Source organism: Dunckerocampus dactyliophorus, chromosome 4, assembly GCF_027744805.1.
Source record: "Dunckerocampus dactyliophorus isolate RoL2022-P2 chromosome 4, RoL_Ddac_1.1, whole genome shotgun sequence".
NCBI classification, from domain to species: Eukaryota; Metazoa; Chordata; class Actinopteri; order Syngnathiformes; family Syngnathidae; genus Dunckerocampus; species Dunckerocampus dactyliophorus.
Genome location: NC_072822.1, coordinates 23,545,237 through 23,567,605, shown reverse-complemented (window position 1 = coordinate 23,567,605; position 22,369 = coordinate 23,545,237). Strand labels below are relative to the sequence as shown.

The 22,369-nt window shown below is 40.5% G+C and overlaps 3 protein-coding genes and 1 non-coding gene across 7 annotated transcripts in view; 2 read left to right on the top strand and 2 right to left on the bottom strand.

The window, feature by feature from the left end:
• Positions 1-14: 14 nt before the first annotated feature.
• On the bottom strand, positions 15-7,471 carry trmt2a (tRNA methyltransferase 2 homolog A). Of its 4 annotated transcripts, none has more exons than XM_054774394.1 (12): positions 7,408-7,471; positions 5,757-6,327; positions 5,572-5,680; positions 5,099-5,280; positions 4,910-5,024; positions 3,995-4,110; positions 3,705-3,816; positions 3,494-3,616; positions 918-993; positions 685-801; positions 500-596; positions 15-419 (listed from the first exon to the last, which is right to left on the bottom strand). In XM_054774394.1, the coding sequence occupies exons 2-12, from the start codon at positions 6,323-6,325 to the stop codon at positions 239-241; spliced, it is 1,797 nt and encodes a 598-aa protein (XP_054630369.1). In that variant the 5' UTR covers positions 6,326-6,327; positions 7,408-7,471; the 3' UTR covers positions 15-238. The 4 variants fall into 4 exon arrangements, with proteins under 4 accessions (XP_054630369.1, XP_054630368.1, XP_054630370.1 ...); XM_054774393.1 differs by lacking the exon at positions 7,408-7,471 and adding an exon at positions 6,541-6,611 and having other exon boundaries at positions 16-419; XM_054774395.1 differs by lacking the exon at positions 7,408-7,471 and having other exon boundaries at positions 16-419; positions 5,757-6,052; positions 6,153-6,270.
• Positions 7,472-7,480: 9 nt separating this feature from the next.
• Positions 7,481-17,805, top strand: ranbp1 (RAN binding protein 1). The gene is made up of 6 exons (XM_054774399.1): positions 7,481-7,623; positions 8,668-8,801; positions 8,876-9,033; positions 9,264-9,392; positions 9,553-9,621; positions 16,843-17,805. Exons 1-6 carry the CDS (start codon positions 7,609-7,611, stop codon positions 16,989-16,991), a joined length of 654 nt encoding a protein of 217 aa, XP_054630374.1. The 5' UTR covers positions 7,481-7,608; the 3' UTR covers positions 16,992-17,805.
• On the top strand, positions 16,557-16,687 carry LOC129180674 (small nucleolar RNA SNORA77). Its single transcript, XR_008570270.1, has one exon. It is a non-coding gene; the product is annotated as a small nucleolar RNA SNORA77 (small nucleolar RNA).
• The window catches only part of zdhhc8b (zinc finger DHHC-type palmitoyltransferase 8b), an 86,813-nt gene continuing 81,466 nt past the window's right edge, over positions 17,023-22,369 (bottom strand). The window contains exon 11 of the mRNA XM_054774391.1: positions 17,023-22,182. Coding sequence (XP_054630366.1) covers positions 22,050-22,182 — 133 coding nt within the window. The 3' untranslated portion in view covers positions 17,023-22,049. The remainder of the gene's footprint in view (positions 22,183-22,369) is intronic.

Below are 22,369 nucleotides of genomic sequence, written 5' to 3'. Positions count from 1 at the left end.
GAAAGCTGGAAAAAAGTGTAGTTTTGAAATAACTGAAGTTTTATTCCAAGAGAGATATGCAGCCTAACATTGAGTATGGGGGAAGAACTTCCATTTAGAACCTTTTAAGGGGTGGAAAAGGATTCAATTTGAAATCATAAAAAAAAGACTTAAATCCACAGTCAACAGAACATTAACAGTTATTGTTCAATGCCGCATTGGACAGTGTGTCGTCAGAGTATTACCTTTGCAAAGGCTTCTAAGGTGAACATACTGGTACTGTTTCTTCCTGATTATTGCTCTGCTGCTGAGAGTTGCCTTCCCTCTCAAAGAGAAGAACCATCTCGAAGTGCATTGTCTGAGGAAACATATCCACAGCCATGGCTCGAACAGGGCGGAACGGCGCTCCGTGAACTCTGTTGGAAGGGGCTCTGCACAGGCTACAGGTTTTTTTTTGTTATTAGAAATGAAACAAGTTCTTAGAATGTCGTGAAGGTGTATGAAAATGTTTACAACTCACTCAATGAAGTTGTTCATGGCTGCCTTGGCATTGCATGCCACATAAATCAGCCTCTTGAGATGCTCTGCTCTTCTGATGGCTAGTATCACCTTGGAATCTGCATCATTGACAGTACAGTGCCTACTTACAGCTAGCCAAGATGATAGAGAAACTCATTCCATAGGCTTGGTGTTTTGTAAACTTACGTAGTCCCGCCCTTGGTGGATCCACAATGGCTGTGATGTTGGGTGACACAAGAGCACTGACAATATTGGGGAACACATCTTCAGCTTTCCCGCAGTGAAACTCGACATTTGTAAGACCTTGAGGAAGAGGAAACTTGAGCGTCAAGTGTAAATCGACTCTGTACAGCTATGACCAGCCACTAGATTCATAATACTGTATGTACTGTACATCAATCATAGAGGAGACAAGTTACCGTTCAGTTTTGTGTTAACTTTCGCATCCTCCACTGCCGCCTGGCACAGCTCAATTCCAATAACCTTCTTGACCCTCTGCAGACAACAGTCATTCTGGTTTGCAGTTGTTCAATCTCCAGTGCAGCATTAAATACGCAGTTTAATGTGAGTACATCTCGCTTCCAGTGGCCAAAGCCGGACAGTGGGGCTTTGCAAAGATAGCGACACAACTACTTGAATACTGTATCCATCAATAATCCAGTATACCAACACTTTTACTTCAGACTGATAGAAAACGTTTATTGCAATATATGCTTATGTGCACGCTAATTAAAACAAAGTGTTTTCTATATGTGGCAGGGGAGGCTAGATGCTGCCACTGTCTAATTTGCATAATTGGCCATGATGCATGTGCATGTAATTTTTATGGATGTTTAGACTAAAAACTGGTTTACTGAGTGATTTTATTAAGTAACATATACAAATAGATTTTAGAATAACTGTTTGCATTGATGTTTATTGATTGAATTATTGAGTGCCTTTCAATAAGTACAGTATCGAGATAACTGTTGAGTGATTACAAGTAGTTTATAGAAATAATGCTTTATTTAACAATTAGCCAAGTAGATAAGCAACTGTTTAAATGTGTCAAAGGTTAAACAAATAGTGAGTGCTCACACATAGTGAAGGCCAGCCGAGACCAGCAGCCAGATAAGTGTCAACAACTCAGTGACTATCACCTGCTGGCGACACACAACTTTGTCAAAGAATCCAGGAGAAAGTTATCTTTGGAGAGACTGGCGCCAATAGTCGGAGGATAACAATTATAAAAATGCGGAAGAGGGAAGAGTTGGGGACCCTCTCTAATTCAGCTGCCGTGGAAGACCAGGGGAACGGTGGATGAGATGGAGCATGGAGCTTCGGAACTGTTAACCTATTCTGTCTGATTTATTCTCAATACAATTCTTAAACTTAATTTGGTGTGCGAGTCTTCTTTCCTTCTCATAACTGGAGATTAACGAACACGTAAGGGGGAGGTGAAATTGGCTTAATTAATTTTCTAAAGTGGTCCTAAAGTGGAATTTCATCTCCAACAGATGCTATGGGAGAAATAATGAGTAACAAAAAAAAACATGTTTTAGGACCTGCTGCTTGTTGAGAACAGTGATACTTGCTTTCATGTTTGAGTCTCCAAAGTGTCCAATAAAACCAGAAAGTGTCGCAAGATTTGTCACTAGTCATGATTTTTGAAAAAGACCATCTTAAGGGGTCAGAATATTCGCTAAATATAGCGACAAAGTCTCGAAGTTGGCGACACTGATCCCTCTTGCTAAGTCATCTTATTCTATGGCAGTATGAGGCGTGTTAAGAATCAAAGTTACGATGCCATCTACTGTAAGGAGTTGGAATGATAAGCTACAAACACAAAGTCTCATTATAATGCGCTTATGAGCGAAGGCAAACAGGTAGCGCCAAATGTAATTGTGGCGGTCCAAATTGATTTGTAGCGGGTCACCACAAACACTCATTTATTGAATGTGTCCAAAACGGGGCCCGGGGGACATTGTAAACATATAATTGACCAAGATAAAACACAAAGATAATACAAATATTTTACAAGAACAAAGTCAAAATATAAGAGAGAAGAGTTGTAATCTTATGAGAAAGTGTCATAATTTTACAAGAATAACAATATAATATGAGAAAAAATATAATTTTAGTAGCATAAAGTTGAAATAATAGTCACAATATGAGAAACAAAAAAAATGATGTGATTTTTGGAAAATTATGTTGCGGAAAAAGTTATAATCTTACAAGAATAAAGTCATTATGAGAAGAAAAATTACAAGAAGAAAGTTAAAATTGCTGGGGGGGAAAAAAACAGCAGAAATGGAAAAAAATACTTTACAAGAATAAAATTGTATTTTAACGACAGAAAAAAAAAACTATGAGAATAAACTTGTGATGTAATGAAAAAGTCATTTTAGTAGCATACAGTTGATATAATAAAGAAAAAATGTCTTTTTCTTAAGTAATATGAGAAAGAAAATCAAGTTGTATTTTTTGGAAAATTAGGTTTGGGGAAAAAGTTTAAATATTATGGGAATAAACTCAAAATATAATGGAAATAAAGTCAGAAAATTACGAAAACAAAATTCACAAAGATTGTTTAAGAAGAATGTTGAAATATTTGGGAAAAAAAAGCAAAAATGGGAAAAACTGAGCAAAGTCTGACGTTCATATTAATAATACACTTTTTCACCTACAGTATGTCACAAAGCTGAGATGCAGTTTTTTTCTGGAAATATACAGGTATATTTATTTAAACTGCTTAGCATACCTGGTTTACAATATATCAAAGTGGCTCTTGCATCCTTTCATTTTCAGTAGGCCTATACAGTATGCTCCTCGGTGGAAAAGGGTTTGAACACCCCAATATCACGTATCCAACTTCCTACAATCTTTTTTTGTACAACCATTACATGTTTTAGCGACAATCCAGCATCATCTACATAAAGATAAGTATCTATACAGGAGACTGAGCATACAAGCGCATTTGGTACCAAAACACATTCTTACAATACAACTATATTACCTTAGCCAGAGAGATGCCAATAGTCCCGGTCCCACAGCACACATCCAACACTGTGCTGTCCTGATCCAGTTGGGCCCATTCCCCCACTGCAGAGTACAGAACCTCTGCTCCGGCAGTATTCACCTATCAGGTATGTTATGCAAAATGTCCTTTTGAGTAACAAACACTTTGGATAGTAATTGAGCATTGTTTTGGGGGGAATGTTTCTTACCTGAAAGAAAGAATGAGGAGATATTCTGAATTTTAAACCGAGGAGTTCCTCGTAAATGCATCCATCTCCTACCACCAGCTCACACGGCAAGTCTTCAGCATTAGGAGATTGTCTTTGATTACCAAAAATCAATACATAAAAAGTTAGTTAATAATGTCTTTGTGACCAAAAATGGAGAAATAAAGTTAGTTAAGTCAGTAATGTGATCATGGAGACTGGTAACGCTGACATTACAAGCCACGAGCCTTGAGTCTGCTTGTGTAAACATTGCTATACATTTGCCGTATTACCTTTGGCCCTCTCTGACAAAGTAAAAGGAAGTGATGCCACTGTCTTTGCCCTCTCCATCTGTGAAGTACTTCTTCATGGAGCTCTTCAACACATCCAGTTCTGTTTCCTCAAGTTTCTACATTGAATAAGTACAAGAAGTCTTAAAAACACTTCAATCTCACGTTTTTTCTGAAATGTATGAATAAATCATGCTGTTTCGTGGTTGAATACTGTCTATTATTAGTCAAAACATATGCATATTTAAGCTAACATATATTACATATTTTTGCTTCAATTAAGCATGTTCAAATAAAAATGGCTAAATGAACAAAAATACAAAGAAGGTGCATTCAAACACATTGACGTAGTATTCTACACTGGTCATTAGGTGCTAGTAATGTTACTGGAATGTTTGGTGATACACAATCATCAGACTTGATCGCCGGAACAACACGCTTTTATTGCAGTTTGGAATTATCTCATAATAATCCCCAATTAAAATCACTAATAAAAAAACGTGCTACTGTTGCGGCCGTAACCCATGGATAAATGAAACTCAGCCTTGAACCCCCAACGTCACTTCCCGCCCACCACTTGCTTTGCTCTGTTAGGGAGCACATTTACAGCAACACAAACAAGCACAAGTCTTATTTATGTCTTAAATGGCTTATTTATCCTTATTATGTCTACTATATTGGGTAATATGAGTGTAAAGGTGACTATAGGGGTTCATGTCTCAAAAGCTCTAATAATGTTAAAAAAAACGTATTTAGATGGTCGCAAACAGGCTTTCTATGCTATAACTACGAAAATATTTCATTTAGAAATAAGAAATCGTACTTTGCGGAAATTCACTCATCACGGTTGTGTCTGGAAACAACCGTGATAAATGAGGTATTACTGTACCTGTGTTTACAACAACACTGAGTGTTTACCTGTGGGTTGAAGAATGCCATCGCCATGGCTTGTTTGGTCCTGGTGGTCCGAACAGTCAGCTGCTTCCAGTGTCCTTCATAAGTTTCAGGGCTGTAGACGGTGTACGGTGTTGACCTGCACCATCAGTTCACATTGACTTGATTAAATGGGATAGGGCCCCTTTAAAGTTCAAACATTTGTTTACGAACCTGATGAATTTCTGAAACTCATGGGCAACTTTCTTGGCCTCGGCTGAAACATGGCACGCGTCCGCTGGGCCCACCACAGCACAGGAGCCTCCTTTGTATTTTCCCAGGCGGAAACCAACAGTCTTATCTTCCCCGTCCGCGCCCATGGAGACAAGGAACTCACACTTGTTTCTGTAGTTCGTCTGCCAACGTTAACAGAGGTTGGGCCCCAATGGATTTAAACATGGGAAACTCAACTCTTAAAAGAGCCATAAATTATGTCACTTTCACTTTCATTGGCTTTGGGGATTCATCCATTGCATGAAACGACACACCACACTCTAATTATCTTTCCACACGTATCCAAAATCCATAACAGCTTTGACGCATTGGGATAACTCTTCTTTTAAAACCATTTTTGGAGTGTTAACATTCAGAATTGACGCAATGTTTATGTGCATCTTCTGTTCTGTGCTGTGTGTTGTGACACAAACCTGTGTAGGAGATGGGCGAATGGTTTCAAGTGGACAACACATTTTGTTGTGTTTTCCTTTCATGTCAAAAAGCCAGGGCATCATAGCTTTGTTGGTGCTGCCAATCTCTCTGACAGGGAAATAGGACATTTATGTGAATCTCTGAATTTGATATCCTCTCTGATGACACTGAAAGTTGTACTTACTTTGCCAACCTCTGCAGAACCGCCACCGCCTCCTGCTCCTTCCTCTTTAGCTGCTCCTCATAAGGCACATTCCACAGGGGAGTCACCACGTTGGCGATCTGGACACTCAGTTCCTCCTCCTCCTCACCTTCTGCTCGCTTGGAAGGAGGCTGTCCTCCGGCTCCTTCTCCTTCCTCTTGCTTCCTCTTCCTCTGGATGGGGTCTGCTTTGGGCTTAGCCAGCCTGACGCTCAACACATGGCCCTTCCACTGCATCCCGTGCACCATCTTCATGGCCTTATCGCGATCCTCTTCATTCTTAAAGGTGACAAAGGCAAACCTGCTGAACAGCTTGACTTTGTGCGGGTTGAGGCCATGCTTGGCCAAAAACTTCTTCATGTCGTTGAAGCCGATGAACCTGGGAAGGTTTTGGATCTCCACTTTAAAGATCTCTGACGTAAAGAGGTCTTGCTTGATGTAACCATACATGCTGGGGTCAGAGGTACCGCTGACGTCATCTGTGAAGTCAGTGGCGTCACACTCCTTTGGAGGTGCTGCTTCACTCACTGTGCTGCTACTAGAATCTGCCATATCTGCTTACAAAGAAGTAATATAATTAATTTGACTGCGATACTCTCGCATCACTGTCAGAAACACAGTAAACAGACTTTATATTTTACAAACACAAACGCGATGCATCAAAACAGAACCAGAACAGACGGTTTTGACTACAATAGCCTAAAAGTTAGAGCGGCTCTCCCTTTATTACAGATTTAAGTTTTAGTATATTGTGAGTGATACGTTACTTTCTGACGCTTCAGGAACAACACTAAACGACGATTCGGGGAGCTGCCATATTGCTATAACCACGTGGACCTGTGACCTTTCAACTTTGTTAAAGTGGTACACACATTTATTATAGAAGAGGTCCAGTCTTCGCAATAGTTCAAAAGTGCACTTTACTTTTCGTTTTCACGAAGTAATAAGTAATAGTAATTCCTGAAACGCTCTTCAGGAAATGTGTTTACATGTTAGCTTAGGCGAAGAATCACCAGTTTTCAATTTACGCTTAGTATTTTGAGTGCATAAGCGTGTACACACTGAGAAGTAAGGCAAAATACAGCCGCTAGTACCCGGTTGTTGCACTCAACATGTCCCAAATAGTAATTATGCAATGATGGATCCTAATCACCCTCGGTTATCGCTTAATGAGTGAAGTATGTCGTTTTCTTTTTTCCCCTTCTTTTTGTCTCCTATGCCGATTGTTACACCTCGCACGTATTTCCTCTTCATATTATATTTCTAATATTGTTCCTTGTTAGATAGTAATAATAATTTTACTAGCTTTGTTTTTTTTAATTATTACGATACTGTACAGTTGTACATTTGATATCTAATGTATGTAATGTTTAGTGCACCGTAGTTAACAAAATACAATTTGAAAAAAAACGCAATCATAGCCATTTTGGCGCAATGATTTGGGATAGCACTACAGTCGCGCCCCCAGGAACTATTTGTTCCAACATGACTGAATAAATAAAAATAAATGCATTCTTACTTTTCTACTCCTTTGATGAACCAATAGATAAGCTCAACCAGTACATTCCATGACACAATTAGCATTCTTTATTTTACTGGTTGACAGTGTAAGTGTGTGTGTGTGTGTGTTTTACCATATTAATGTAGATAAAGCCGAAAAACAAAGTATTGTATGACACGGTCACCATCCGTCTGTCGCAACGCGATGACGTACTTCGCAAATTCGGCGCGCGAAACCTGGAACAGGAAGTGAGGGGAGCTGAGGGGAAACGGCGGCCAGTTTGGGATTTGAATCTACAAGATAACCTACATAATCTACAAACATCTACATTATTATGGCAGACCCAAGGGTGAGGTCCTGATCGATAGGCCATCGAATGTGCATTGTTTGCTTTAAAATAATAATTTGTCGGAGAAACCAGTATTCGATGCTTTACAATTCGCCAAAGTTTGAAAGGAAACTGCGAGCCAAACTACCGATAATGATGTGGCGAAGCTAGGAAAGCTAAATTCGTGTTGTACGAGTTAGGCGTTTGGGGAGTAATGAGGCAGTATAGTTTAAATGTTTAGAGTGCAAACGTTGTCCGGTCTTGGCTTTTTATTTTTCCTTTCATACTTGACTCAAAAGCGCTCTGAAGTGAGTAGCCGGTCAGCATGTTAGCTAGCCCCCTAGTCTCATCATTAGCATGCTGGTTGCTAATCGGTACATCACCGTTGAATAATCAAGACAACCGTCTTTAAAAAAACAACAACTGTTTATTAATACCGACACGTGTTTGTAGGATGAAACTTGTGTGAAGTGTCTTTTATTAGGTTTCTTGCCTTTTGTCCGCCAAGCACAGCAGTTGCTAGCCCTAGCTGGGTAATATTAGCATGTAGCCGCATGTTAGTCTTTCCCGACTACTTAATAATTTCAGTTAATATTCTGACAGATACATGCCACTCAAACGGCCGGAAAATGACTTTTTATTCTGACTTGTCGTGCATAAATCAAACATTTGCTCTGCACTAGCCTGTTCATCTAAGGCCTTGTTGCCAAACTAGCTAACTTTTAAGTGAGTTCGCTCCATTTCACAAAGTTGCAAAAACACAGAAAGAACTTTAATATTGCCAGTCAAGTCTTGTGGATGTTTTATTACAGTTTGTTTCGTAATTACATTACTTGCTGTTGGCCACTCCTTAGTTGATGCCGGTTTTGATGCTAACTTGCCAGCATGCATTGGAGCCATTGTCCAAATCTGCTCGCTTCATTCTTTGCTCAGCAACTATATGATAGTTTTTTATTAGGCAACAATTTTGTCTATTGTTTGAAAGGTTTAAATACCGCTATTAGATTTCAGCGTGGTTCCATACCCAATGAGATGACATTTTTGTTGTGCTCTTTGTCCATTCAGGATCAGGAAGACCCCGAGACCACTCCCGACAATGCAGAAGACTCCAATCATGATCCTCAGTTTGAGCCCATTGTGACCCTTCCTGAGCAGGACATCAAAACTTTAGAAGAAGACGAAGAGGAAATTTTCAAAATGTAAGTGGTAATAATGCACTGTTTCTTTCGTGAACAATATCCTAGTGACGTGTCAATGGCTGGTGATTTCTCAGGCGAGCTAAACTGTACCGGTTTGCCTCTGAAAATGACCCGCCTGAATGGAAGGAGAGAGGCACCGGTGATGTCAAGCTGCTGAAACACAAAGACAAGGGCACCATCCGCCTCCTGATGAGGAGAGACCGTACTTTGAAGCTTTGTGCCAATCATCATAGTGAGTCTAGTAACCGCTGAAACATTTGATACAATATGTGAAGTTAGAAAAAGCTCAAAGACGATTTTAGGAGCTCTATTTGTGCAAAGCATGTAAAGCTAATTGTGGATAAAACACGAGTGGCTGTTAATTACAATATTTTTTGTAAAATGAATGTACATACTGTAGTTCCTTATCTTGCATGTCATTATTTACAAGGTAATATTGTCCCACCCTCTTGTGAACAACAGTTCTTCCGATGATGGAGCTGAAGCCCAATGCCGGCAGTGACAGAGCCTGGGTCTGGAACACACTAGCAGATTATGCCGATGAAGCACCCAAACCTGAACTTCTGGCAATACGCTTTTTAAATGCAGAAAGTAAGCAATGGTGTCGCAGAAAGACGAGTATTAGCTACTTGCCAATCTTACTTTTAGGGGCAACCCCCCAAAGTCCATTTGTCAATGCAGTGCAGTGGCTTCACCCTTTTTATCTACATGCTGGAAGTAGCAAAGTGTGATGAAACTGTTCTCCCTGCAGATGCCCAGAAGTTCAAAGTGAAGTTTGATGAGTGCAAGGAAGAGGTCAGAAAAAATCTTGAAGGTTCAGGTATGTTGGGCTTACTTTTCCCTAGTTTAATAAACAGCACACAGTTTTATAGGTGAATCTATAGTAATCCATCGCCTAGGGATTATCCGATCGATCAGCCACCGATCACTATTGGCCGATTACCAACGCTAGTCACCTCTGGCTAGTACTACTGCAGCCAGTTGCGATCCGTGTGTGCAGTGTGGTGTCTTGCGCTAACGTCTTGGAGAAGCGTCCCCCGCCCACTTTCCTTTACACTGTACAGGCATGCTAAAACCAAAACAAACATGTCTGCCGTGTGGAACTTACCTGCCATTTGTGAATGATATACAATGAAAAACATGCCACGAAAAATATCTTGCAGGGGTAGCACGTTAAAAAGCTTTCCTTTAATACGGCATTTAAAGAACAAACACTTAACAGAATATGGTGACTTTACGCAGTTAATGGTGTAGCGTCAAACGGCAGCTAACGCAGCCAAAATGCTGGACAGCACTTATGTGTGCGTGACAGTCAGAAGGCTAAGAACCCGAAAAATAATTGAATTAATAGGACTAAATGACCAACCTCAGCAGTGGAAGACCGGGTTCGCCAACTGCTCTCTCACTTGGAACCCCCCTACGTGTTACCTGGAAGTCCTGCAAGAGCTCCGTCAGACAAAGCTCCATCAGGCAAAGTACTCTCACATCCAATGTCTCCTTTAAGAAGGCGTCGCATCCTCAAAGTTTCACGAGTGATATACAGTGGTGTGACAAAGTGTTTGTTTCTTACTGAGTTCCTTTTTTTTTTTCTCTTACACCGCTATGGAGGAATTTTGGCCCACTCATCTTTGCAGAATTGTTGTAATTCAGCTGCATTGGAAGGCTTTCGAGCATGAACCTCGTTTTTAAGGTCATGCCACACCATCTCAATAGGATTCAGGTCAGCGTACGCACAAAATAGGGGCAAAAAGTTGCGTATGCCGTTTTCCACGCCAAGTATGGTACCTATAAAAACACAACTTGACTGTGCGCACCGCTATGCTACCTTTTGTAGTTCTAGGGATTCAGTTTACAAGACACAGAGCTAATATGTCCTTAATGCTCAGTTTTATGCTTCTTTTACATTTAATCAAAAAATAAGACAGTTTTTCGTTGCATATGTCATCAATAGCGACATTTATTTACCATGCACAACCTTTATTTGTGTGGATAGTGTCACGGCCATATGTGTAAACTTACTCATTCCTTTTCCACAAATGATAAACTTTTCTTTTATTGTGCATAGAAATAACATACATTAGTTCCTCGTAAAAGAATTATAACATACCTAATATTTTGATGTTAATGTCATCAATATAAATATTTTTAAACTATCCGTCTGGAATTACAGCCAATCATTTTTTTACATACAGTAACTTCATCCCCATTTTTGAGTCATTGCGTTATGGCTTTAAATGAAACCGATTTTGCTAAGGTCATATTACTGTATTTTCACGACCATAAGGCGCACCGTATTAAAAGGCGCAGTCTCAGTTACAGGTGCTATTTCTGTACTTAACACATACAAATGGCACACCCTATTATTGGGCGCAGGTATGGTCAAACATACAGTAGCACATATGCACGCTAAAACATACTGTGTTGCTTAGGAATCAGTGAGGAAGCGGTAGTGCTTTATTTCTTTGGGCAGATTAAGAACAGAAGTCTCATTCAGCTTATCAGACCCAGTTGAAATCAGGAAGGTCATCACAAAACAGTCTCAGTCATGGTACACAACTAAAAACATTACACAGCAACGCAGCAGATAAACAAAAACAGACAAGACACGACCGCTGTTTGTGCAGAACAATAACTAACTATGTAGCTCAAACATGTAACTTTAAGAGCATTTGCACCAAAACAGAACCGCAAGGCACGCTGGGAAACAGGAAGTGCTCCCAGCGATGCTACAATACGCTAGCATGCATGCGATTGTATGTTTTTAAAAAGGCAGCAGCAGCAAAACTGAGTTCGGTCGTACTTTATTGAAGTATTTAACAATGTACTCACGTTATTTTTTTATCAATCCTCATCCACAAATCCATCAAAGTCCTCATCTTCTGTATCCCAAATGAACAGTAGGGCAAGTTCTCCATCAAACACGGCAGGTTCTTTCTTGTCATTGTCAGATTCAGTCTCGGTGTGCGGCAACAACAGTGCAAGCAGACATGTTAGCCCAAGCATCCACAATCCATTGACAAATTGTGGCATAACTCGTCTGGCGCTGCCTCACAGTCTTAGTGAAGCTGTGTTTGCCATCTGTCATCCATCATCCATCGCTCCCATGCCAATCGCAACTTCACTTTAAACCCCTGTTTACACCGATGTCCACTGGTTTGGGTTCCTTCGTCAAGCCTTCCGGGATGATGGCAAGCTCCAAGTTCATTTGCACACTTGGTTTTTCACAGCGACTGTGAGATGGGCGCGCATGGAGTCAGCTTTTCTTTAGGCAGCGTCTTCCTCTTAAAAATCACCATAGGTGGCAGTTTCTGTCCATTACCATGGCAACAAAGTACAACAGTAAAAGCCGACTGCTCGTGCCCTGTTGTGTGTATCGCTGTATTGCTTCTCTACAGTGTGGTTCACCAGGACGTTGAAAGTGAGCGGCACGTCGTCCATGTTGATGTAGTTGGGAAGTAGTTGTCTGCAATGTTTTTACTGCAGTAGGAGCGGTAGATGGCCAGCTTTTCCTTCGCAGCAGCGGATGTTGCTGCGCCACGGTAGTCTTTGCTGGGATGGATGACCCCGTTTCATAAAATATACCTATATAACTTATGGGGGCATGCCTTTGGCGTCGTCTTTCACGTCCGCATGCTGTCCTCAGTCACATCCGCTTTTCCTCTATTAAGCAGTGTGTTGGCAGGAGATGCTCCCAGTCAGTCAAGCGGAGTGCTCATCAAAGTTACAAAGCAACACTTGTTGATTTTAGAACTTATAGAACTCGGTGCACACACAAGGCGTGCCGCATTATAAGACGTCCTGTCCATTTTGGACAAAAATTTAAGACTTTTAAGTGCACCTTATGGTCTTGAAAATACTGTAATCTAAAATGTGGTATCAATTAAGGAAAAATGCTCAGTAAAAATGGAAATGTGTGCCTTGATATCTGACCACTTATTTTTAAAGTTCTGTCATAGTGCACGCCGTTCCACTGATGCTGTATACAGCGGACGCTGCGTGTTGTTATGCCAACTGCATCCTCCAGATATTATGTTTTAACGGGCCTCCAGCTCTCCAACTAAGAGTTCCACCTCCGTTTTGGTGAACTTCCACTTCTTCGTCTTCACCTGCTCAGCAGGCAGCCACGGTTCAGAAGAACCGAGTAAAATACCATCAAGTCCCATTAAATGTGGACGCCGCGTTCATGAGCCACTTTGCGTTTACCATTTATGGTGAAGTGAAGGCGTCGAAAGGACGTGATGTGGGGTGGAGTTGTGTACGGACATTTGGACAGCAGCTGAAGCACATTTTGGGTTTCTGGAGTATGCAGAGTTTTGTCAGATTTGTACGCACAGTTTTATAGATGAGGCCCCAGGACTTTGACTAGACCACTCCAAAGTCTTCATTTTGTTTTTTTTTCGTGCTATTCAGAGGTGGACTTGCTGGTGTGTTTCGGATCATTGTCCTGCTGCAGAACCCAAATTGGTTTCAGCTTGAGGTCACGAACAGATGGCCAGGCATTCTCCTTCAGGATGTTTTTGGAAGACAGAATTCATGGCTCCATTTATCACAGCAGGTCTTCCAGGTCCTTAAGCAGCAAAACAGCCCCAGGCCATCATACAACTGCCACAATATTTTACTGTTGGTATGATGTTACTTACGCCAGATGTAATGGGACACACCTTCCTAAAAGATAAACTTTTGTCTCGTCAGACCACACAGTATTTTTCTCAAAGGTCTTGAGGATCATCAAGATGTTTTCTGGCAAAATTCAGACAATCCTTAATGTTCTTTTTTTTGTTCAGCAGTGGTTTTTATGTCTTGGAACTCTGCCATGCAGGCCATTTTTGCCCAGTGTCTGTCTTATGGTGGAATCATGAACACTGACCTTAATTTAGGCAAGTGAGGCCTGCAGTTCTTTGGCTGTTGTCTTTGGGGTCTTTTGTGACCTCTTGGATGAGTCTTCGCTGCGCTCTGGGGGTAATTTTGGTTGGCCGGCCCCTCCTGCAAAGGTTCACCACTGTTCCATGTTTGGGAAGGTTCACCACTGTTCCATGTTTTCGCTATTTGTGGATAATGGCTCTCACTGTGGTTTGCTGGTGTCCCAAAGCTTTAGAAATGGCTTTATAACTTCTAGACTGATAGAGCTCAACCTCAGTTGTGTTACGTTTTAACAAGGGGGGGGGGGCAATCACTTTTTCCACACAGCCATGTAGGTTTGGATTTTTTTTCCCTATTAATAAAGTTTCATTTCAAAACTGCATTTTGTATTCAGTTGTGTTGTCACTAATATTTAAATGTCTCATCTGAAACATTTCAGTGTGACAAACATGCAAATAAAAAAAAGAGAGAGAAATCAGGAAGGGGGCAAACACTTGAATACCACTGTATGTTCTCTTGAAAAAGTAAGTAAAATATGTTGTCTAAATTATGGTTCTTTTCCCCCATATCAGATGGCCAATAACTGGTGCAACCAGGAGTTCTGGGCCCCATGAAAAACAAAACTCGTCATCCCCGCCCCCACCTTTTATTATATGCCTTTGAGTCCCACAAGGGAATTTCCAGATGACCTATTTCTCCAGATGACCTAATAATGACCTATTTTGTGGGCCTGGCAGTCAGGGGACCTTGGAATTGTTGTAACTTATCCCACTTATACGGCATCCCTGGCCAATAGCACTCATCATAAATAAATTGAAAAATTGGGTTAATCTGTGTGATCGGTATCGGCTGATATCACTCATGGATGATGGCAATCGACAGCGTAGTACTCAGATCGGAGCAACCCCACCTTCGCCGCTTAGTGCTTTTGATTTCACAGCTGGCGTCTAAAAATATATATTTAATAAATCATTGCTGTTTTGTGGTTGAATACAGACTATTATTGGTAAAACATATGCAAGTTTATGCATGTTTAACTTTAGTTTTCCCTAAATTAAGCATTTTCAAGCATAAAAATGGCTAAATCAACTAAACTACAAATCTAAGGCCTTCAAAGATGCATTTAAAGATGTGATTCTCTGTAGTCTACACTGGTCAGTCGGTGTCAGTAATTTTTGGTGAGACACACAAGCACCAGACTTGATCACCGGAACAACAGGCTTGTATTATCTCAAACAGGCACAATAATCACTTACACGGGCTATCACAAAAATCAACTTCTTACCCCCCACGCAGCTCCCCTAGGGAACATATTTACAGCAACACACACAAGCACGAGTCTTATTTATGTCCTGAATAGCTTATTTTCTCTTATGTCTACTATATTGAGTAATACGAGTGTGACGGTTACTATAGGGGTGTTATTTCATGTCTCAGGGGCTCTAATATTGAAAAGTGTATTTAGGTGGTAAACAGGGTTTCTGTGATCTAACTACGAAAATATGCCATTTATAAATTGAATCCTAATGAATCCTACTCTGCGGAAATTCACTTATCACGGTTGAGTCTGGAACCAATTAACCTTGATAAACAAGGTATTACTGTATAGCATTTTGTAGTGTCGAACATATGCACCCAGTGTTGAAAATGCACGTGTTCCACCTGCCACTTATAAAAGTATTAATATCATGCCACCTTACATGACAGAAATAAAGTGAACCACTTGAAAAAGGAAAGTAGTTTGTGGACTTTACGGCTTATCAGTGCCAGAGACTTAGTAAAAGAATGTGCTGACTGCGTGTAAAATGATCAGAGCTTCTAACTCTTCCGAATTATGCATGAAAGTCCTGGAAATTGTGATGTTTTTGTGTGGATACTACTGTATTTTTCAGACTAGGTCACACTGTTTTCATGGTTTGGCTGTTCCTGCAACTTGTACTCTGGAGCCACTTATGTTTTTTTTCACACTGGAAAAAAAGCCTTGTGTGCGGGTATCTGCTACTCCTATCACTCCTGCATCACTGGAAATTTACAATGTAAACGTCAATATTTTAAACCACTGCTGCTGTTTTGCTCACTACGGCTACGACTTTGGCAGTCGATGGCAAGAACATTAGAAAAAAAATGTAATAATGTATCAGCGCCCTCTCCTCCCAAAGAGTGACCAGCAGGTACGCATTTTGATCACTGAACATGCACGTTGTGGCTCAAAAATCAGCGCACACTTACATGGAGCACAGGAAATATCATGAATGTTTTGGGGGGGTTTTCAACCACCTATATCAGGTGCACGCACATCTACGGCAGCATGAAATCAAACGAACCAATGTGATGTCAATAGACCTGCAACATTTTGATTTATTATTTGACAAATCTTTTGGTATTTGAGTTGTTGTTTTTTATAACTTAATGTACATTTCCTCTGATTTCAGCCTCTCAAATGTAAATAGTTTTGAATTTCCTTAGTCATCCGTGAAAGCAGACATACTGTATTATTTTTGTGTTTTAGACAAAACAAGGTATTCATAGATCAACTTTGACTTTGAAAAACAGTGGACATTTTTGCCTCTTTTCTGATATGTTGCAGACCAGACCACTAACTGTTTTTATGTTTGGTTTGTATCAATTTGGTCCATCTTGGGGTTAACAGCTTTATTCCATTAATCAAAACGACAAGCTTCAGATTAATCGACTAAGAAAATAATCCTTAGTTACAGCCCTATTTGTTAAATAAGGTTTAAAAACATGAGACGTCGTCACACATTTCTTCCAACACATACCAAAACACTCAGTTATATCCTTCCACACACAAAGGCATCTCCCGGATTGCAAACGCCAAATGCAGCCCTGTGATAAATTCTATCATGGATAATTCTGCACTGATTTGTTGGACATGCAGACACACTCTGTTCTTTGCTGTTGACTCCAGCTCAGGACTTTTTCTGTCTGCTACAGAAACATGCAGAATGGAAAACACGACTGCTTTGATGAAAAGCTGGTCTTTTTTTTTATTCTGCTACATCATGATCTGCCACACATAGACATGAGGCAACTTTTTTTTTTTTTCCTTTCCCCCATTGATTATAAATGCGTTTATGTGAGATGTTTGGTTTGAGATATGAACTGTAAGTTGAGTTTGTGGTTGACTTTGAGTTGATGTCCTGTGTGACTGTCACCACAGGAAACGCCGACAGTGCAAACAAAGTGGCAGAAAAACTGGAGGAGCTTTCGGTAAAGGATAAAACATCAGAGGAAAAGAAGGAAGTTGAAAAGCAGACGGAGAAGAAAGAAGATGAGACAAAGGAGGTGAAGGCTGAGGAGAAGAATTGAGAAACAAGAACTTTTTCCGGCCTTCGATGTATTGTTTTTTTTCCTCTTTTTCTACAATAGACTCTAAACGAACTGAATTTGGACACTTGACATTAGTTTTTGTTTTTTTTAATGCTCTGTTTTGCCTCACAAGTCCTTGATGCTACTTGGAGAAACAAAGAAAAATAGTGAAAGCCAACGCCCCTCCCCTTCTCATAACAGGCCACACTTTGTGGTCATGACCGTGTTAACTTCTGACAAACTGTGACGAGGCTTGTGATAATAATTCCCACATTGGGGTCTTTTGTTTTGTTCTGAAGCAGAGTTTTTTGTTGGGGGAGAGGAAAATGTAGCCTGCTAGATAGCAGCACAGGGTCAGGGACCAGGCGTCATGGAAGAGCAGCATCACATCCCATGATGCATTTCAACGGGCCTTCTTGCCCTGCCCATGCTTCCACTGCTTGTTGCATTAAGACGTACTTGTCAGTGGACGCGTGTAGAAATAGTTGATTGGGCCCACTGCACACAGTCGATGGCCATCAGATGCACTTAGCCCCGTCTTTTCTTTGCAAGTCAACGGTTCATCAGAGCTCCACTCCACGCCAACCTCAATTCCTCCACAGGAATTTGTTAGCTAACATTCCCCGATGTGAATCTTGTCAAACCTTTTCCCAATCCTCCTCACCAAATTTGTAAACCTTACCCCCCACCCTAAAGTGCATCCAAGTGCCAGTGCATCTGTAAATACTTGTACATGGATGATATGTTGCTTCTCATTTGCACTCAATGATTGGAAATGTCTCCTCCACCTTCCAATAAAACACTGTCAACCATCTTTGTATCCACAGAAACATTCTTGGAAGATATTAAATCACAGTGAATTGTTTTATATTGGGGAAAAAAGATACATGCTACTTTTTTATGAAGAATAATTTGCTCAAAGAAAACTTTATTTACTCTGCTCAGGAAATATTTCCTCTTCACAAAAATAGGAACACATTTATAGTATAGTCTATATTTTAATACAATTAAGTCAATGTTGAAGTGTCTGAAGGTCAAATCAGCTGTGGGGTGTTGACATCCACTTTGTGTATGTGCTCAAACCGACATGTTAGGATTCTTACCAAGCAATGTTAAACATCAAAACCATCAGACCAAGTTTAGATTTGACATTTACAGTAGCGTAGCTATTAACACACCAATCTGTACCATTTGTTTCTTGTCAGTGTTTCCCACAGGACTGCAATCTATTTGTGGCTGCTGCAGGGGTATGACATGTTTGCAAAAAGTGAGGGGAAAAATGCTGAAAAGCAAAACGAATATGTTTAGAACTACAAATGAGAAATTAAATTTGATAGGGGAGGGGCACTGCAGCTTTTCTGTCAGACTCCTAAAATCTCATCACTGAATTGGGAACTCTGAGCCCGCCAGCTACGTAGTCTTTATTGTCTGGCAGACCAGGTGCATTGTAATGTGTTTGTGGTCGTGCCAAATCTTGCCACAAATAAATGAATGTATGGGAAACACTGACAAAGTTGACCAGCAAAGAAAAGAAATGGTTCATTATCAATGAAAGATAAAATTGTTGCTTCCATTGTCTAAATCTTCATGTAGAGAACATACCTACATCTCATGTCGCAACTCTACTTGAAGGCAACAATGGCTGAGTCTTAATATCCATAATATTTGTTTCAAGTCAGGCATTTTTTTTTGTCAGATTTGTTTGGTAAGAAAAATAAACATTACTATTCAAGTCATTTAATCGCAGAAGTGTGTGTGTGTGTGTGTAATGTGGCCACTATTGAGACCTGAACATGTCAAAAACTGAGCTTTTAATACTTTGCACTAGGGACGCTCCCATCGATCAGCTACCGATCAATATCGGCCGATTTCCTTAAAACACTTGCCAATTATGCCGTTCAAAGTATTGAGTCGACAAATGACTCACATTGTCCCCTGTTGCAGCGAGAATAAAAACTAGTCTGTCAAAGCTCATGAATTCAGTTTGACGGCTTGACACAGGCTAAGCCAATCGATGCCAGCGTGTTTGATCACTCCCTTATCAAACGTATCGCCGTTCAACTTATCTTGCATCTTTGTGTACATGCTTTGCCGAGCTGTCACTGGCAGCAGCTAGCTAGCTCGTTAGCTAGAGTTATCCGCCTAGCTTCTGGTCTTGGGACGTAGGGACAGCTCCAAATGTAACTTTTTACCACAGTGGCATCTTGTTTTTAAAACAAACAGGCAATGTGGATAGTGCAGCGCTCGTTTTTGTCCCACGGGGAAGCCACAAGTGGATATCAGACTTCATGGGGTACGTAAGTGTCACTGAGCAACCTTACTCTCCTATTGTCATTATACTAATTGTCCTCAAAACACTATTTGTGTGTGATTGTTTAATGAACATAAACACATAGTGTGTCCAGCCTTATGATGGTGATACTACATTAGCTGATTTTGAGCAGCAAACCTGAGGGTCAAAAGAATATTTGCTTTAACTCTGAGTAGGTCTTTGTTATAGCTGTCCAATTCCGACTTTATACCTTTATACAGGGTATAAAAAGTAGGGTTACAGTTACGTCATTATCTCCTTCACCTTAACAATGAAGTAACTGTAACCCCACTATATGGCAAATGAGCACAAAATAGCATTAACATGATGGCCACACTGAGTGGAGGTCTGCTTGGTAAATAAAGTCGTGTACAATTTAAACGTTGCCAGCAATAATTAACCCACAAATAGTTGACAGCTCTACCAGTGATGAACGTTGGAGACCCCTGCAACCTGGAAAATAAATTTATTCTGTTTGAAGTTGAGCAGGACAGATTACTATTTAATAAAGATATATATTTGTATTATTTTATTCAGTTAATTTTTTTCATCTTGAACTAAAAAAATATGTATTAAACAATTTATTTCCCATGTATTTGTATGACACTACTCCAAAACGTGGATCAAATTAAATTCAGGTTTGTGTCAAATAGTACGAAAATCGTTTCACACAAATAAAGGCAAAAGTTTTTTTTTTAATAATTAGGTATTCGCCAGGGGTCCTTGGAATTGTTTAACGGCGCCCCTGGTCAATACCACATAAATAAATTGAAAAATCTACAGTTGATGCATGCGATCGGTATCAGCCAAGCTTACTCATGGATGATCGGTATCTGAATAAGTGTAAAACCCTGATCGGAGCGTCCCTACTTTCCACCATTATGTAATACTTTTTTTTTTTTTTTTTTTTACAATGTTACATAGCCTGTATCTGCTTTATAGCCATCCTTTTGTGCTCAAGAACCTTTTATGATGAGATAAATATACTCTTTCCCCTTTACACTGGTGGAGGTCTGCTCTCCATGAGCCCTTCTATAGTGTGGCTGTTGATCACAAAAAAAGTCTCTAAAATCCATCACGTTTGAAACATTAAGTGTACGGTAGAACTTTGGTTAGCGTCATTAATTCATTCCAGAAGGTTCAACTCGAACCGAAACGGACAATAACTGAATTTTTCCCACAAGAAATAATGTAAATCCAATGAATCCGTTCCAGAAAGCCAAATTGTTTTAAAATAGTTTTACAGTTGCAAATGCATATAAATGAGGAGGGTCGCATGGTGGCCGAGTGGTTAGCATGTTGGCCACACAGGAGATTAGGAAGGTTCAACTTTCCGCTTGGGCATCTCTGTGTGGAGTTTGCATGTGCGTGGGTTTTCTCCCGGTACTCCGGTTGCCTCCCACATTCCAAAAGCATGCATGTTAGGCTAACTGGCGACTCGAAATGAATGTTAGTGTGAATGGTTGTTTGTCTATATGTGAAGTCCAGGGTGTACCCCGACTCTCACCCAAAATCAGTTGGGATAGGCTCCAGCATACCACCGTAACCCTAATGAGGATAAGCGGCATAGAAAAGGGATGGATTGATAAAAATGATGAATGAGAGGGGTAAATGAACATTTAAGGCTACTTTTACCTTCACTGAAGACATAATTTCTATGTGACTCGTCATTGACACGATGTGGCAGACACCACCTTCCTGTTTTGCCATGAGTTATTTCTTGAATTCGGTTGTGTTTGTCACGTCAATAACCCAAAATGGAGCCAAAGAAAGTTTCAAGACATCATTGTGATACAGAAGGTAAGAAACACTACTGAGCTCAAGAAATAACTCACGACAAGAGAGGAAGCTTGTGTCTGTGTTGTGTCTCCCTGCCACGTGTCTTTGGGAACACATCAAAAATCACATCTTCCATGAAGGTAAAAGTAACCTAAAGGTTCATTTATCCCCTTTCAGTTGTCATTTATATGCATTTAAAATTGTTTTATGCATATAAAACTGTAAAAAAAAAAAATTGTTTTGTGTGATCATTTTTGAGAGTCAACCGCTGATGTCATCATGGATGGGCAAAGTAGCTGACTTTCGGTTCTGGTTGCCATTTTGTTAGCAAGCTAGCTTCTTTGTTAGAAGAAAAACACGCCAACCGGGGCGGACGCTAACTGAGGTTCCACTGTATAAGCAAATTAATTCGTTACATTTTTTCTTTTTTTTTTTACTACTTTGAATATAATACTACCAAACACCAAAGCAGACAAGAAATTCCATGAATGAAAGCATTAAGTTTGGTGGTGAGGTCATCTGATGGTCCAGGAGAAGCCTGCACCTTCTGGAAGGCAGGTGGAATCCTCACGTATAAGTCTTCAAAGACACTGATGGACTCGTTGCATCCATTCCAAACAAACACACTTTAAAAAGGTGCGGGTCTTCTTTAAGGGGCCCGGTGTCTTGAAGCACCTTGACTTCTTGAGGCCGAGGGGAGGGTCCACACGTTTGGAAAAGTATTTTACTCCCCCTCAGTGGCATTTTGTTTAAGTTGAAGCATTAATTGTTTATATGACATTTGGTCAACCTGATAAAACAGCCCTCACCCATACTGCTGATAAATACACCCAACACACACACACACAGAACAACACGGTAGCAGATGGATCCTGTGATTGGGCAGGAATGACACCAACATAGAGCAACTCTGATTGGTTGTATTCTAGACTAACTCCATCAGAAAAGGTGGTTTTGGTTGTCCCCGCTCACACGGAAATCTCATAGGTGGTGCCTCCCACGCCAGTCACCTTTTTGACATTACCGTGGCGACTGGGACTGACGGCGGCACCCTTGGCACTGGGGTGGAAATCCATGTGGCCGTTAACTTTCACGGCCTCTCTGAATGGAAAGAGAAGAACAACAAAAACGGGGTTCAACTGAGGGGTCGCGAGCTCGGACGGCTGGAAGGTTGATGAGCATGACGGGATGGGTGAAGGGTTGGTGCAACATGCTTGAGTTGTTTGGAAGGAATGATTGGGGGGGAGAAAAGCATGCAAAAAGAAGAAGAAGAAATGGAAAGTCACAC

Excerpts from the sequence above, each read along its gene's own strand:
- trmt2a (XM_054774394.1), bottom strand. The coding sequence starts at position 6,325 with ATGGCAGATTCTAGTAGCAGCACAGTGAGTGAAGCAGCACCTCCAAAG. Across the intron at positions 5,025-5,098 it reads GAGTTTCAGAAATTCATCAG|GTCAACACCGTACACCGTCT; the intron begins GTTCGTAAACAA and ends CTGATGGTGCAG. Across the intron at positions 802-917 it reads AGTTAACACAAAACTGAACG|GTCTTACAAATGTCGAGTTT; the intron begins GTAACTTGTCTC and ends CTCTTCCTCAAG.
- ranbp1 (XM_054774399.1), top strand. Across the intron at positions 9,393-9,552 it reads ACGCTTTTTAAATGCAGAAA|ATGCCCAGAAGTTCAAAGTG; the intron begins GTAAGCAATGGT and ends TTCTCCCTGCAG. Across the intron at positions 9,622-16,842 it reads AAAAAATCTTGAAGGTTCAG|GAAACGCCGACAGTGCAAAC; the intron begins GTATGTTGGGCT and ends CTGTCACCACAG.